The sequence below is a fragment of the Pygocentrus nattereri genome, chromosome 5, assembly GCF_015220715.1.
Source record: "Pygocentrus nattereri isolate fPygNat1 chromosome 5, fPygNat1.pri, whole genome shotgun sequence".
In the NCBI taxonomy this organism is placed as follows: Eukaryota; Metazoa; Chordata; class Actinopteri; order Characiformes; family Serrasalmidae; genus Pygocentrus; species Pygocentrus nattereri.
Window position 1 is genome coordinate 37,462,336 of NC_051215.1, and position 17,147 is coordinate 37,479,482.

Genomic DNA, 17,147 nt, shown 5'->3' on the forward strand with positions numbered 1-17,147 from the left:
TCTAATGTGGAAACCGGACCAATGAGGCCTGACTGAGAAGCCGTCTGACTTGGCATGAGATGGCAATGCGATCCCCAGCCTTGTCCGCACAACAAGCCGATTCTGATAGTGTAAATGACTGCAATATTTTCCTAATTCCACCAGTGTCTGATGGTCAGAGGCATGAATGTATTGGACACACATATGAGACAAACAACTTGAGACATTCAACAAAGTTTATTTGAATTTGCTGTTGCACCTTAAATGGCACAGGACTTGCATTCTTGCGCCTGTACAAGGCCCAGAATGTAACTGCTGCTCCATTTAAGCTGGAAAGAAAAAATTGATCAATAAAGTTCCACTTTAGCCAGAAAGCAATATCGACATAGCTTTATCAACATATTGCTCTGTTTTATTTTTCCTATTTTGCACATTAAAAATATTTCAGGTTTACTTTGGTTGTAAAAAATTCATCTTATTGAAAAGTGAAGGGACATCCCAGAATATTAAGCCACTTTTAATTATTTACTATAAATATAAGCATCGCTACCTGCATAATTACTTAACACAATCTGATGGTATCAATTTAATATCACGATGAACAGGCAGTTTTGAATGAATACTAGCCTATGGCAGATTTCTGTTTCCACCAAGAATTTTTCTGTGTTATTTACCATTCCATTCATTTCTGAGTGGTATATTCCACTGATTAAGACATTCATTGTCATGTAACATTTCCTTTAAGGATTAAGTTCATTAATCAGCTATGTAAATTTGACTGGTTTGGGGTCATTAATACAAAATTCAGATGTTAAGGTCTAATGGTCCTGTAGAAAAAAAACAGAAATGACAGAAATGACTGTAATGACATAATCGTGTTTGATTAAGATAATATAATTGAACTGATTAAACACTCATTTACTTTAATATCTGTTATCATGCACTGATGGCTCTACTATATAATAATAACATGGCTGAAGAGCAGTTACATTTTCTGCTTTATCAGTAATCATTTGACAGCAGACATAGAACCTGCATGTTCCACTCTGCAGCAGAGTTGATGTCCCACAAAGTGACAGAGAACTTATTGTTGGGAATGATCAAGTGATATTAGAGAGCTCTGTTTTTGCCTGGCTGGTTCTTCTTGGCCTAGTTTGCCACATCCGATCTGTTAGAAGGCTGTTCGTTGCTGAATGGCTTCGCTGCAGCCTGGCCTTTAACAGTGATATGCCCATTTGTTTAATTGACTGCTGCTCAGTGAACAGGCCTGCCACACTGAGTGCTGGTGTGTAGAGCGCAGAGGATGGATGAGGCTTGACATGACCTTATTAGCATGCACTTACTGCTTGAGAGTGAACTTACAGAGCGGCCTCTGTGGCAACGTGGCTGAGCGGATTAGCTCTGCCCAGACATGATCAATTTTCATTTTCTGATGAGCGCTCTTCACTAGGCATGTTATACTATGGCAGCTAGCCAATTAACAGAGAAGCACAGTCTCATTCTGCATTCTCTGTTCACCATCTTGATCTACTTAGTCTCCATATATTTTCAAGTTCATAACAGTTTACAAATGTATTTTTGGGCATTATACAGTCAGTATTTTTTTTAAATAAGTAAGGACACATGTTCTAAAGAATACATGTCTGTACATTTTAATGCAAAATTACTGTTTAAATACCGAATTTAATGTATGAAAAAATTAAATATTAACCTGTGCAAAAGTTATGGCACGCTTATTATTATTTTATGATTTTTCAATTTAGCAAATAAACAGAAAATGTGCACTAGCATTTGTAGAAAAATACCATATTTAAGTGTGTTCCCTATAGAGGGTAACTTATTTTCACTTCACATGTAACTTGACCAAGGGTATTTTCTTGTAATCGACTGTACTTGGGGAGCTGGGGGCAGGGGGTGGGGAGCTGGGGGCAGGGGGTGTGGAGCTGGGGCAGGGGGTGGGGGGGTGGGTGCGGTATATCCAAAAATATACAATAATATAATGTTCAGCAGATCCAGAGTGAAGTTCTTACCTCCAGCACACACGCTTGAAGGCTCAGCTGCTAAAATCTCAATGCATGACTTTTTGATGATCTAAAGAAAAGGGGAATATATGTAAAATATAGCACTCTACTGGGCTATAAAGTCTAAGACAAACACATCAGATAAACTTACAGAATCGATCATTCCCCTTAGGGCCTGGAAACCTCCCACGACTGGAAACACATGCTCAATAGTGTCTGCAATGGTGGCCAGCTAAAAAAACACAAAATATTATTATAAAGTCACTCAGGCCTCAAACGACTACTAAATGTTTGGATATGATAAAATCATTAGAATAATTAAATGGCCAATGACCAAATTTACATATCGTATGTTGTACCTGTGTCTGATTGAAGTCTTTTACCCCCACGCAGTACACTATGGCTCCCAAAGACCTGGCCCTGTGTGCCTGCACACAGATAACCAGCACACATGCAACCCTCACAATGTGCAAATGGTAAACTGAATTAGGGAAATACAGGAAAAAAGCTGCATACAAGATGATACCACTAGCTTGTTTACTTGCCTCTTGCTGGGCTGTGATGTACTGATTTGTGTTTAACTCTCCATCTGTCAAAGCAATGATAACACTGGCTGTCTCTGCAAAGCAAAAATGAGGCAATACATGTTAGTTTTTTATTAAATATCTGTGCAAATACACAATATACACTGCATATATTTTAATTCAGTGAGGCACTTACTGTATTTTCCATGATATATTTGCTCATTTGCCTGTAATTGTAAAGCAAGTATCAAATAATACTTCCATTTAGCAGAGTTACAATACAGTCAAGTACAAGTTAAGGACAGAATGCATAAAAAAGCAAGATACCTTCTGTAATCCAAGATTCAAAAATGTGTCACCCCCTGGTACCTCTTTCTTCAGCATACTCAAGCCTTTGTTAATGTCGTCTCTGAGCATTAGGAAAAGGAAACAAATCGCTTTTATTTTGTCTGTTAAAACTGTCAGGTGGACCTGGTATTTGTGAGTTACTCGGTTTGTCCAGACAAACACTTCTAGTTGTATATAGGCCAATTGAAGTGTACGTGTATCATACCTATTCTCAGTTAGTCTCATGATGATATTTCCACGTGTAGAGAAGACAATGAATGACATCCTTAGCATTGGGCTGTAATATGAATAATAATGAAACATTATAATTCAGGATTTTGCAGAAGGACAGGATGCCCAATACTGGTCCAGGAAATCTACCACCCATATCCAACAAATCTAATATTTAAATGTTTCAGGCCTTAATTTCCTGGATCAGGTGTAAAGATTAGGGTTAGAACTAAACTCTGCAGGATGGTAGATCTCCAGGATCAGGACTGGGCACCCCTGCAGTAGGATATCACTGAATAAATGCTCAGCACGAAAATACAACACAAAACAAAATAAATAAAAAAAATACCTTATAAATTTCTGTGCTAGATGTTCCACAAATGAGTAGATCTCATTCCAGTGATGTTTGACGCTTCCAGATCTGCAGCGAAATAAAGCAACAAAACAACAAATCTTGCTTATATTTCCCTTTCATGCTTTTTATTTGTTTCTTACATGATCTGAGTGAGGAAACTCCTGGACCACCCTGTAAAAGGAGCAAAGCTCACAAATTAATTACAGGCCCCAAAGCACTCCCAACAAGGGCTAATTGCCTTTGTGCCAGATGACTCTGTCTCCTGCTAACAGGGAGTAAGACCCCCTCCTGCTGGAGCCAGTCATTTGAATTAGAACAGATGGCAAGGGCCAAGTGTAACAGGTTGGGATCCAAACTAGAGCTGGCATCTACATCGACATCTGAAAAGTCTAGGGCTTCAAACTAAACACGCTGCATTTTCTGGGACAAGTACAATGTTGAAGATTTTATCATTTTTAAAGACTTTAAATTTCTGATTAACATGGTCAAAATGTTAACATAGTCAAAATGTTACTGTAATACAATTACAAGCATTCATGCTAATATGTTAAAATATTAACTACATTAAACCACATTTCTACACATACAACCCCAGTGTTTTGTCATAACACAACTGCATTTATGTCATTATATTTTCCTCAACACAACAAGATACCAGGTCTTTTGAAATCTGTTTAATACAATTTGAGAACACAATAACAGGACTAAGTGAAGCTATACTCTGGGTTACAGTCAGGCAGTTTGGTTGCAGTTTATGCTCACATTTCATGCTGGCAGTCATTCTTTTCAGAGCTATGGTTAATCTTGGACTTCAGCCTCACTTTCCTTTGTTAGGATTAATTACTGCCTTGAGTGGCCACAGTTTCTGGGAGCGAAGCCTGAAGCAGCTAGCATTTTTTCTCCAAATAAAGAATAAAGTGAAGCTGTGGGCAACTGATATGAGCATAACTATACTGACAAATACAATACTGATACATATTTTTCAGTATATGGCTGAGTACAGGTTTAAAAAAAATGTGTCATTTTTCTATTATTCATCTTTGTATCCAACGTGCTTTAAAACATGTTTTTTTTTTCTTTTTTTGTCAGCACATGGACTGATTTTTTATACAGAACTATATTCCTGCACATTTATGTTTTGAATCACTTCCATTAGTTAACTTTTTGTGTTCATTACATTTTCAATCAATAATTACTGTTCAAATATGAAACGAGTCAATATCCTACATGTCAGGGATTTCCTTTAGTCTCTAGTGCACAGTTCATTAATGATGACAGTGAAAAATAATTCTTTCAGGAAATTTAGTTTCTATTACAAACAGCAGGTTGTAGTTGATTGCTATGTGTTACCCATTTATTTTCTGTTGGCCATGGTTTAACTGCTCATTAATGGCTCGCTATTTATTTATTTATTTACAGAGCATAATGGTTCACACCCTGAAGAGCCCCAAAAGAGTTTACTCTGTGAATTTAAGTCAAAATATAACATGTATGAAGTTAGATGAGTGGCTGTTTAATTTAAAATCCTATTTTTAAAATATATCATTTGAAATGAATTTGGAAAAATAGTGCAAAAAAAAGATTTTGCTGGTTTTTCTAAACATACAAACGTGCTGAAACTTTGAACTGCTGAAACCAGCAAAAACAGACATTCAAGTTCAATGCTGTTGTGGAGGGCACTCTGACTGCAGTGCAAGTCAGAGCATGTTTGGCTATTCACAATTCCCAGGTGCATAAAACCTGATGCGATCAAGAAGAGCACTCTTCAGCAACTAAAGCTTCTGCAGATGCCAGCAGCTGAGAGACCTGCAGTGGGTTTCACCAAGGGACACAATATCAGTGGCACAGTATTAGAGATGACACAATGCCTCTTTTTCTTTTGCAATACTGATAATAATACTGAAAACTTCAAGCACTTTACTTAAAGTAGGCTATCACTACCAAACTACTCAAACACTTACTCACCCCACAGAAACCAATATACAGCTAACATCATGCCCTCCAGTGTGAGCATGTGCTGTTTCAGAGTAGGTGTAATATGATAGCATTTTATCATTACCATTATAAAATGTTGAAATTTGCTTTTCTGAGCCTAACATGGGTATTGTCAATACTTAAAGAACACTGACTAACTCTTGCAAAGTGAATATAATTAGGCCTGTCTAATTAGATTTAATGCAATGCAGTAAAACACTGAATAACACTGTATTTGTAGGTTACTTCTTACTACAGAACTTTTATTTAAGGCTCTACAAGAAGAACATAATATTATGATGCACATTATGCACTGAAAAAAGTCCAGAAGCATTGTGATATAATATTTTTGCCAAATCACCCACCCCCATTTCAGGGCAGATTTGTTACAGGATTGGATTCATTCTGTTTTTCCCCTCTAATATCTGATCTAGCATTTTTTGCTAATATCAGACCAATACTGATACCCATGGATATTGATATGCCATCTCTGCACGGTAATACAATATCAAAGTACTTCTGATGACACTGTGTCTTGCCATACATTTCACGTCAGAAATGACACGTACAGTACTAATTACTATGAAAGAAATAAGAAAAGGGGTTCGACTGGAGTGGTCTTAATTCCACAAATATAAGATTTTAGTACACTCATTTGCAATATTTCACTAAAACAACTAGGTATTTTTTAATGATTTTAATTTATTATATTAATTCTCAGGCTTGCCCATCCCCCATGATATGACAGCTAGACATGATCACTATACGTTTGTTTAGCTTATAGAAATAAGCTAATATGAAGTCTCACGCTTTTCTCATATCATCACAATGTCTGTGAAGACCACAGGTAAAACCCAACAACAAAATGAACCGAGTTATGCTGTATGCAAAGCCACTGCCTTGAGCACAAAGGCAGCACAGACTATTTCAACCCCTCTCTCCTGTTCCACACTGCTCAGATCTTGGTCCAGGAAAGAAAATGCTGGGAGCAAAACAATTTGATTTCCTTGCATCGCTGTCCAGCCACAAACAGTAGAACTACTTTTGGAGCTTCTATCCTGTCAGGCCTCGCCATGTACACAGAATACCTAACACTAGGCTTTACTCTGCACATCCTGCTGGCTGCCCTCAGGGAATATCTCCAGCTGTATAATACATTCTCTGCACATCAGGACTGTTTTCTTCAACGCTGGATGATTGAAATACCTCAAGTCATTCAGCCTAACTGGACTGCAACTGCTCTCTTAGTGACAGCAGCGTTGTTTCTGTGAAAAACAGACAGGCAGGTAAAGCTGAGGCTGACTTTTTCGTGATTTCAGTGACAACAAACGCTCTGCTAGCGGCGGATTTAAATGTTTAATCTCGTCTAAACGAGGATGACCCATTGGCCGCACGGCAATGAGGGAAATTTGAGATGCTCTAGAAAGGAGGTCCACTTACTTGTCGAGGACAAAATACAAGTCGAAGGCACCTTGACAGGACCTCTCCTCCTGTTTAACATTAGGCTCGGCTTTGGCGTTTGGAAGTCTGAGCACCAACGCGACCAGCACAGCCACAGCTAGACCAAAGTTAGCCGGAGCGCGCGCCATCTTTCCCACACACTTGTTTTCACTCCAGAAAGAAAAAGGCACACGACAAAAGTAAGGTTTCACATATTCCCTCAGAGAAGAAATATCTGCTGGCAAATGCATTCCACAAACGTGAGCGTGATTCGTTTTGTCACGGTTTAAAACGCTCGAGTCGGATCAGTTTCCAAAACATCGTGGAGCCCCCTCCTCTTCAAAACATACCCGTATTCAGGAAGGCACCGCCTCCTGCACTGTGATTGGCCAATAGTGTATCGTCTCCTGCATTATGATTGGCTAATAGCACACGGTCTCCCGCGCTAAGATGTGGCTAGTAATATCTTATTTGTCAGACTGTGTGTGAGTATGAAGCATTAGCGAATCGCAGAGCAGGAGGAAAGCCTAGACGGAATATGGGTGGGGAAATCAAGGCGGGAGCCACTGGACACCGGACGGCGCTAAGGCATGATAATATGGAGACCTCCCTTTTCCTGGAGAACTTGACCGTATTCCTAAGATATTTCACACGAACAGCTTTAACGGAGTCATTTTTATCATCAACACCGAAAAGAAAACGAAACAGTGTAAAAAGTGTGAAAGTGAACTGTATCACGGTATTCCAGACCACACAGCGGTGGGCTGCGTGTTTTGATCGCATATCTTCATCATTTTAATCCATTTTAAACGAACAGGTCTAAATGTATTGATTCGTCTCTTATAACAATCTCTTACATCAACCCCGATACATATAAACACACGCGCTCAATGAGGAATTTAAGCCTCTGTTTCTTGGCCTAATGGAATTAGAGTTACGGAAATAGTGTTTAGTATAAGAAGTTCAAAGGACTTTCTTTTGTTTATTTCGAGTAAAATTGGGTTTGTAATCTGACAATGTTGCCATTAGGTAAATGCCCTAGACTAGACTGTTCGTATAATAATAATAATAATAGTAAATGCGTATATACCTTAATGCTAATTAATATTAGTTTAATAACAGTTTTAAATGGACTGTTTACAGTTTTCCTCCAGGTTGGCTTTGCTCTGTCAGAAGTCACAGTAAGGAGAATTTGAGACCAGTCTGATGTTCTTTGAGCCGAAACGTTACATTGTTTTAGGGGGGAGCTGCTTATTTGCGATTTCACTGGTCAGCCCTGACCGCCCCCCTTTTCTAATTAGCCCGCCTGAAAAGCTGCAGAGAGACAGGGAGGAGAAGAGCAGCAGAGGCTGCGAGCAGCAGCACACAGAGCGCGCACACACACTGCACCCCGCGCGGAGACGGACTGGACCCCAGCGGTCACACACTCACACACACACGCACACTCATCGCCTGCTCAGAACACCGAGCTGTAAGTGGAGCTTTTGCACTTTAGATGATTTGCTTCATTGTAAATGCTTATTTATCAAGTAGACCTGAGTAGATGTAGTTTGGTTGATATAGAAACATGAAGTTAATGCTTCTGCTTTAAGATGCAGTTAAGGGAGCCGGTCGTTTCCAGAAGCTTGAGAACTGAACTAGCTATCAGAGCATGTTTGATCCTCATTCTGCTTTCACATCCTATGGACCATATTATTTATTTCCACGAAGGTTTTAAATACATCCATTGGAATGATGTATGAATGATGCGCATTGATAGGTCTACATATTAGACATGCTGCCTGCAGTCCAAGCCTGTGACTGTATTGTTATAATATATGATTTCCAACCCTCAGCGTGCTGGCTGTGTTATTTAGCTTAATCACTGACGTTCACTTTTCAGGACTTGACCATGGAGCCCACCTTCACGGCGCGCTCACTGTGGACTAACGACAGCAAATTTCTTCACCATCATGCCACGGATTTGTTCACCAGTGTCCAAGTCACCCAGGACATCCCGGCTGGAGCGTCTTTCGGACCTTGTCTTCTCCATAATACATTCTATGACACTATAGCTTTCATTGCCCTGAAGTCGTTTGACAAGAGAGAGAAATCCTACGTGTTTAGGGTGAGTTTTCACAAGTTTGTAATTCAGTGGTGTTCATTTAATGTGAATTGATGTTTTAGATTTATATAAGCCCCCAAAAGAGGGACATTAGACATGTTTTTTTCTGTTTATGCACTTCCCCGTATTTCTGTTCATTAATGTGTATAATATGTGCAAATCCATTATTCCATGTGCGTAATGGGCCTGTGTGCGTTCATCTGATGAGCACGTCCTCCATCATCAACAGGTAGACCCTGAGGCTATGAAGAGCTCTCCGTTAGTCGTGCCGTGGCTCAGGCTGGTGCAAGCTGCCATGAACGCGGCCGAGCAGAACACCGAGGCTTTTCTGAAGGCAGGACAGCTGTATTTTCGGACTACTCGCCCCGTGAGGACAGGAGAGGAGCTGTTCGTATGGTATGATGAGGAGCTCTCTCATCTTCTGGGTCTGAGCGACATTAAGCCACGCGCTGTGGCTGATGGTGAGGAGCTTATCAGTGCTACATCCACTGCTGGCTGTAACCTTTTCTACTAGACTCAAAATTGAAGAAGTCTTTGAGTCATACCTCAGAACACAGACTCTCAAAGCCGTCCTCAAGAACCCCCAGACGGTCCACATTTTGCCATGGAAAAGCCGTTTTAATGCTCTGAAGAACCATGTTTAAAATGAGATGGTGAGAGTGAAGAACATTTTTTTTTTAAAGTATAAAGAACGTTCACATAATATAGCTTCTTAATCAATTCAGAGGTTCTTCCTGGAACCTTAACATCATGTGGAAGTTCTTTAAACTGTAAAAATGTTCCTCACACTCTCACATCTCATTTACAAAAATGGCGCTCTTGTAAACCATCCAGTGGAAGGTTCTTTATAGACCCAAACATGGTTCTTCTATGTGGCATCACGCAAAGAATTCTTCATGGCTCCTTTATTTTTGTTAGTTACTCATAGAATGGTCTAAACACAACAGGCCTACCTATTTATTTATTTATTGCATATTTTATTTCTCCCATTTCCATACCCATTTTGTTGTTATCAGTGTAGTTATATTATTCTTTGTCAATCTCTGGAACAGTAAATGCAAATATTAGACACATCAAACAACTATTCATTCCATCATTCAGACAATCATTATTTCAGTGAGAAGGCCAGACATGCGTAAAGGCGCACGTGTTTATATTTATTTTCAGTCTCTTACTTTCTTTGGCCTATCCTTTATTTATTCCACTAAAATTACACTGAAATACTTCTGTAAGACAATCATAGCGGCAGCGGGCTGACACATGTTCCCCGTCTCGGTGTCTCTGCAGGCTTGTCGTGCGGGAGGTGTGGTCAGGCCTTCAGGAATGAAAACCCGCTCCTCGCTCACTGTCGCTTTCTGTGCGCTCAAGTCAAACCGGCGGTGATGCGCGCGGACGCGGAGCAGAAGCGACAGCGCCGGGTCACCACCGACTTCCACAACATCGCCCGAGATCTGGAGCATGTGGAGCAGAAGAAAGCCGAGGACGCGCTCACGTCGCGAAAGCGAAAACACGACGAGGCCCCGAGCCCGCGGAGCAGAAAGCCGGTTTTACTGGAGAAGACCAACCTCGACCACAGCAGCGGCCACAGACACGGCCACGGCTCAGCGGAGCCCGCCGAGAAACTGGCCGGCTTCAGCGAGTCAGCTCCCGAGCCAAAGAGCGGCAAATACAGCGCGTTCGGGGAGATTAAGAAAACATGTAATGTGGATGTAAGGAGGGAAAACCCGTCTGTGTCGAGTTACCGCGCGGAGGCGGTGGTAGACGCGGGCCTTCAGTCCGAATCTAGCGCCTTCTCCTTCGTGCTGCCCGGCAGGGCGCATGCGCAACAGAAGAGCGCCTTCTGCAAACCTCATAAGCGCGCCGTTGGTGGCACTGAAGGCCCGCAGCATCCGGGGCCTCCTCTGTGCAGCCCACACGAGCTGCTTGACGACGTCTCAGAATCGTTCAGCTCTAAGAGCGCTGCGGGCTACAGAAATCTTCTGGCCTCTCACTTGTTTCAGGCTGACCCGGCCGGCGTCCAGACCGTGGCAGCTGCTCCGCTCCTCTATGCACCGGAGCAGTGGAGCGGAGGTGTGAGCGGTCAGCTGCGCGCTGCCTCCTCCTTCACTCTTCTGCCTGCCACCTTCGGCTCGCTGCAGGGCGTCTCCGTGCAGAACTGGTGCGCCAAGTGCAACCTCTCCTTCCGCATGACCTCCGACTTGGTGCTGCACATGAGGAGTCACCACAAGAAGGAGTTCGCCGCCGAGTCTCAGGCGCGCAGGAGGAGGGAAGAGAAGCTCACGTGCCCCATCTGCCATGAGTACTTCCGTGAGCGCCATCACCTCTCACGACACATGACTTCTCACAACTGAAGGCCTAACAGGACTGTCATGTACGGGAATGCATTGTTACCTTTAATGCACGTTGTATTGCACCACATTGGAAAAGATGCAGAATGGTGTTGGCCACAGGTGTCCAATCCAGTACCTGCAGATTGACCACTCTGGGGAGTAACATTCAGATGCTCCTGAAGACCTTCATTACCTGGATGAGGTGTGATAGGCGAAGGCTGGACCTAAACTCTGCAGGGTGGTAGATCTAAAGGACTAGGACTGGACAATCCTGGTCTTGGCTGTAGGGGAGTAGGGGAAACTACAACTACAGCCATCTGTGATTGATGTAGCTTACCTAAGTAAAGAACCAAGACAAAGCTCTTCTAGCTCACTTAATTCGAGAACCACGGCCAAGTAGGCCCATAGAGATACAATAAGCACTTTCTGGGGGGCTTTTCTGCAAGGTAATCTATAGCTATAGTCTGCTGCAGAGGCATGACTACATGCTTGAGTCTTACAAGTCATACTAGATGTTGATTAATATGACCAGGCTCTGCAAGGCTACTCGAGTAGTCTAGACAAGTGTTGCCCAACCATGGTCCTTGAGACCCTCTGACCTGTTCATCTTGGTGTTCTTCCTGCTCTAACTCCCACTTCAGGGGTTAATAATGAGCGGATTTATTGGATCAGCTGTGTTGGGAGCAGAGAAAACACTAAAATGTGCAGAGCAGGGAGGCTCCAGGGCTGGGGTTGGGACACAATGGGCTAGACCAGAGGTCTGGTACTGGAGATCTGCTGTCCTGCAGGGCTTGGTTCCAGCTACAATCTACCACACTTTTGTTCAGTTAACGTTCTTCAGTATCCTTGATTGGCTGGATAAGATGCATTGGTGTTAGATGAAGGTTGGAACCAAACTCTGCAAGAAAGCAGATCTCCAGGAAAAGGGTTGGTGACCACTGTTCTACATAGTACCCTACAATAAAACCTTCATAGAGCCTACTTTGGCATTCTTGATATGAAAAGATGACTGTATAAAGTTATAAAATGAATGAAGTGGAGGTGTATAGACATGGCATGTTATGAGACAAAAATAAGGCATCTTTATTCTCATACCTTTTTTTTAATCAAAGACTGTGGGGCTGTTGCTTCGTGAACGTGGTAGGCTGTTTTGACCTTTTGCTGGAGTGTTATTTTCACAGATGTAAGAGTTCCATATGAGCTGCGAGTTGTAGCCTAATTGCATCCTCAGAGTAGACTTCTGCAGTTTGGCACAGACAATGAGCTTCCTCTCAATGCAAAGTGTCTCCACAAGATGGCCTCAGAGATTCATAGAGGAATCTCCAGAATCCACCATGTGGCCATACCCGATGTCCAGTTAAATCGTGCCTTATGAATCTCAGGAACAGTAAATGTAAATATTAGAGATGGGAGACATTTGATATTGTGCCCTAAACATTTCATTAACTTCACTAACAGCCACACTAAACCATTTAGTTATAGCATTTATTAAAGGCAAAAATCCTTCAGGATTTGCTGTCTCAGTGAGCGTCCGTCTCTAACAAGATTAGTTGTTTCACTACGTTGAGAATACTGAAGTAAATTTCTTTGAAATGTTTAGGACTTGTTCTGCGATCGTGTCATAGTGACAGTGTCAAAGACAGAGAATATGTATTTATTTGCAAAAGGGGTTTTATTAGTGATATGTAGCCATTGTGTCTGCTATGGCACATTGTGTGATTAAAAAGTCTTTCACTCTGAGGTTTCTGTGCGTTTGACATTTATTTTTGTCTCTGTATAGTTGTTGCACAAATATTCAAAGGGGAATTCTGGCATAATTGTCATAATTCACAATTTTTTATTCATTTTGTCCATCAATGCTCTGCATGCATAAACACATTATAGAACTATTGAGAATCTTCCACACAGCAGAACTCCACTGCTGTACACACTCAAAAATGATGGTTCTTCAAGGGTTCTTTAGTGAAGAAAATGGGTCTATATAGAACTATGAACATTCAAAGAACCATTTGCATCATTAATGGTTCTTTACATCATGAAAAGATTCTTCAGTTTGATGGAGAATATGCTGTAGATGGTGCTACATAGAACTTTTTTGAAAGGCTTCTATATAGCACCAAAAAGCGTTCTTCTATTATAACCTGACATCATAACAATAGAAGAACCGTTCTTGGTTTCATATCAAATTCTTTTCAAAAGTTCTATATAGAACCATCCACAGCACATTCTCCATTAATCTCAAGAACCTTTAATCATGGAAAGGGTTCTTTGAATGTTCATGGTTCTGAAAGGCTTCTTGAGATTAATGCAGAATGTTTTGTAGATAGTTCTATATATAACCTTTTGAAAAGGGTTCTATATAGATTCAAAAAGGGTTCTTCTATGGTGACAATACAAGAACCATTTTTGGTTCTATATAGAACCCTTTTCAGGTTGCAAAGAACCCTTTAATCAGGCAAAGTGTTCTTTGAATGCTTATGTTATGTTTATACTCAGTGAAGCTTCAGTTGTTTATCCTCCTGTATACGTTCAATGTATGCCTGCAATGAAGTTTACTGTGGAGCTATTGTTCATTTGCACAGGTTAATCATATAGGCCCTTTTTTAATGTTTCACCTGAACTGAACAGCTGCAGCATCCTTGACCTGGATAAAGCTGTATCGACATTAATGTACTTCAGCCTTACTGTGATGTTTAGTACAGCAGTCATTCAGGAAACCTTGCTGGATGTGTGTGTCTCAGAGATCTTTGCAGAAAATGCGTGAAGGACATAAAGGACAGCATGTTCATCACTTACGTAGTTGATTTTCTAACAGCTTATTCTGTCACCCTTGTCTGAGTCTTGACTGAGACATTGATAACAGGCCTCACAGGTGTCACAGAAAGAAGTGAACAGATGGGCTTGAAGGATCCCAGTTAGTAACTATTATAGCTGTTCAGCCAAGTGACAGTAAATCCTAAATGCCTATTAACACAATCCTGCTGGTGTTCTTATTCAGCTAGTGCTGCTCCTTGATGACTTTTGCAGGCCCTATTGATGACCCTACACAAGCCTCTTACACTTTTTGCTGGTTTGCACTTTCACTCATAAGTTCAGCAGAAGTGAAAGTTGAGCACAGTGTGAAAAAGTCTGTTGTAGTCTGATGAAATGCATGTCAAGGTGAATATTCAGTTTAAGAAATTGATCTCTTGTTCATTTATAACAATTACATATAAATCAAGTTTATAAAGTTCTATAAATCAAGCAAATAAATTCATATCTCTTGTTTGTGTCTGTGTAAATAAATGGCAAAAAAGTAGTTTCCTTAAATCTAAGAAAATTTTGTTCATTTATGAATGTAAAAATGTACTGGCCATGAAACACAAACAACACACTAATGTCACAATTGGCCCCTCCCAGACATCCATGTGCTTGTATTTCTTCCCAGTCGTCCACGTGCTTCCTCATTATGAGTTCTTTGTCATGCCCCCCTTGTTTTCTTGACTCCGCCCCGATTGGTTACACCTGTTTTCCACCTGTGTCGTGTTTTCTGTCATTATCCCTGTTTTCACTTAAGCGCCGTGTTTGCCCCTTGTGTTCGCTGGTCTTTCTGTGAGGTGTTGATGTGATGTTTCATTTAGGTTGTATGTTTGATGTATGAGATTCTCGCATAGTGTTTGCCTGTTTTCGTTTACCATATCTAATTCCCGTTTGATCAGTGTTGGCTACACGACCCTGGACTGTTATGACCATGACCCTGGATTTCCCCCCAATAAATCTCGCTTGTCTTTGCACATGCGTCCGCCTCCTCATCGCTTCACCACAACGTTACAATTAAACTGTAAAAAATGCAGTCAACTTTACACAGATTAGGTCCTAACCTAAGTTTAGTCTTAACTTGTGCATCTAAGTGAGGCAAACAATTTCTCACAATTCTACCAAGCATTTTCTCCTCTTGGTCTTCCAGTTATGGGTGGCTGTGGCATCACTGGGATACCTAAACAAAGAATTAGAAAAATATTAGGTTAAAATTTTATAAACCTCTTGGTTTTGCAATTTAAAAAAAATTTTTTTTAGTTATTTGTGGCTGACCTAAAATTTTAGGTTAGTTTGAACATCAAATAGTGAGTTTACAGAACGACAATCTGTGTCTAGCATTATTACAACCCCAACTCCAATGAAGTTAGGATGTTGTGTAAAACATAAATAAAAACAGAATACAGTGATTTGCAAATCCTTTTCAACCTATATTCAATTGAATACACTACAAAGACAAGATACTTAATGTTCAAACAGATAAACTTCATTGTTTTTTTTAAATATTCACTCATTTGATGCCTGCAACACATTCCAAAGAATTTGGGACAGGGGCATGTTTACCACTGTGTTACATCACCTTTCCTTTTAACAACACTCAATAAGCATTTGGGAACAGAGGACAGTAATTGTTGAAGCTTTGTAGGTGGAATTCTTTCCCATTCTTGCTTGATGTACAACAGTCCTGGGTCTCCGTTGTCGTATTTTACGCTTCATAATGCGCCAAACATTTTCAATGGGAGACAGGTCTGGACTGCAGGCAGGCCAGTCTAGTACCTGCACTCTTTTACTATGAAGCCATGCTGTTGTAACACGTGCAGAATGTGGCTTGGCATTGTCTTGCTGAAATAAACAGGGACGTCCCTGAAAAAGACGTTGCTTGGATGGCAGCATATGTTGCTCCAAAACCTGTATGTACTGTTCAGCATTAATGGTGCCTTCACAGATGTGCAAGTTACCTATGCCATGGGCACTAACACACCCCCATACCATCAGAGATGTTGGCTTTTAAACTTTGCGCTGATAACAATCCGGACAGTCCTTTTCCTCTTTGGCCCGGAGGACACGACTTCCATGATTTCCAAAAACAATTTGAAATGTGGACTCGTCAGACCACAGGGCAATTTTCCACTTTGCGTCAGTTCATCTCAGATGAGCTCGGGCCCAGAGAAGCCAGCAGTGTTTCCGGGTGTTGTTGATATATGGCTTTCACTTTGCATGGCAGAGTTTTAACTTGTACTTGTAGATGGAGCGACGAACTGTGTTCACTGACAGTGGTTTTCTGAAGTGTTCCTGAGCCCATGTGGTAATATCTGTTACAGAATGATGTCGGTTTTTAATGCAGTGCCACCAGAGGGATCGAAGGTCACGGGCATTCGATGTTGGTTTTCTGCCTTGCAGCTTACTTGCAGAGATTTCTCCAAATTCTCTGAATCTTTTGATGATATTATGAACTGTAGATGATTAAATCCCTAAATTCCTTGCAATTGCACATTGAGAAACGTTGTTCTTAAACTGTTGGACTATTTACTCACGCAGTTGTTCACAAAGTGGTGAACCTCGCCCCATCCTTGCTTGTGAACAACTGAGCCTTTCAGGGATGCTCCATTTATACCCAATCATGACACTCACCTGTTTCCAATTAACCTGTTCACCTGTGGAATGTTCCAAACAGGTGTTTTTTGAGCATTCCTCAACTTTCCCAGTCTTTTGTTGCCCCGTCCCAACTTCTTTGGAACATGTTGCAGGCATCAAGTTCAAAATGAGTGAATATTTGCAAAAAACAATAAAGTTTATCCGTTTGAACATTAAATGTCTTTTTAGTGTATTCAGTTGAATATAGGTTGAAAAGGATTAGCAAATCATTGTGTTCTGTTTTTATTTATGGTTTACACAACGTCCCAACATCATGGAATTGGGGCTGTATGTAAACTTGCTACCTGATGTTCAATAAACTTGTATATGTTACTTTTTAAAGTTAAAATAACTTTTGCTGTATTATTAACATTCATTGACAATGAAATAGTCAAAAAGATGAAAAGAGTAAGTTTAGGGCCTCCTGAGTGG

At 40.9% G+C, this 17,147-nt stretch overlaps 2 protein-coding genes across 3 annotated transcripts in view; one reads left to right on the forward strand and one right to left on the reverse strand.

The window, feature by feature from the left end:
• The window catches only part of antxr1d (ANTXR cell adhesion molecule 1d), a 28,537-nt gene extending 21,346 nt beyond the window's left edge, over nucleotides 1-7,191 (reverse strand). For both annotated transcript variants that reach the window (XR_005130271.1, XM_017724079.2), the window contains exons 1-9: nucleotides 6,852-7,191; nucleotides 3,432-3,503; nucleotides 3,078-3,149; nucleotides 2,852-2,933; nucleotides 2,721-2,751; nucleotides 2,546-2,619; nucleotides 2,360-2,428; nucleotides 2,152-2,232; nucleotides 2,010-2,070 (exon numbers count right to left, since the gene is read on the reverse strand). Coding sequence is in view for 1 of the 2 variants with exons in the window: in XM_017724079.2 (XP_017579568.2) it covers nucleotides 2,010-2,070; nucleotides 2,152-2,232; nucleotides 2,360-2,428; nucleotides 2,546-2,619; nucleotides 2,721-2,751; nucleotides 2,852-2,933; nucleotides 3,078-3,149; nucleotides 3,432-3,503; nucleotides 6,852-7,102 (793 nt within the window). In the remaining variant the exon portion in view is untranslated. The remainder of the gene's footprint in view (nucleotides 1-2,009; nucleotides 2,071-2,151; nucleotides 2,233-2,359; nucleotides 2,429-2,545; nucleotides 2,620-2,720; nucleotides 2,752-2,851; nucleotides 2,934-3,077; nucleotides 3,150-3,431; nucleotides 3,504-6,851) is intronic.
• A 999-nt stretch (nucleotides 7,192-8,190) lies between these two features.
• Nucleotides 8,191-13,025, forward strand: prdm8 (PR domain containing 8). The gene is made up of 4 exons (XM_017722311.2): nucleotides 8,191-8,322; nucleotides 8,734-8,958; nucleotides 9,185-9,416; nucleotides 10,243-13,025. Exons 2-4 carry the CDS (start codon nucleotides 8,743-8,745, stop codon nucleotides 11,304-11,306), a joined length of 1,512 nt encoding a protein of 503 aa, XP_017577800.1. The 5' UTR covers nucleotides 8,191-8,322; nucleotides 8,734-8,742; the 3' UTR covers nucleotides 11,307-13,025.
• Nucleotides 13,026-17,147: the final 4,122 nt, after the last annotated feature.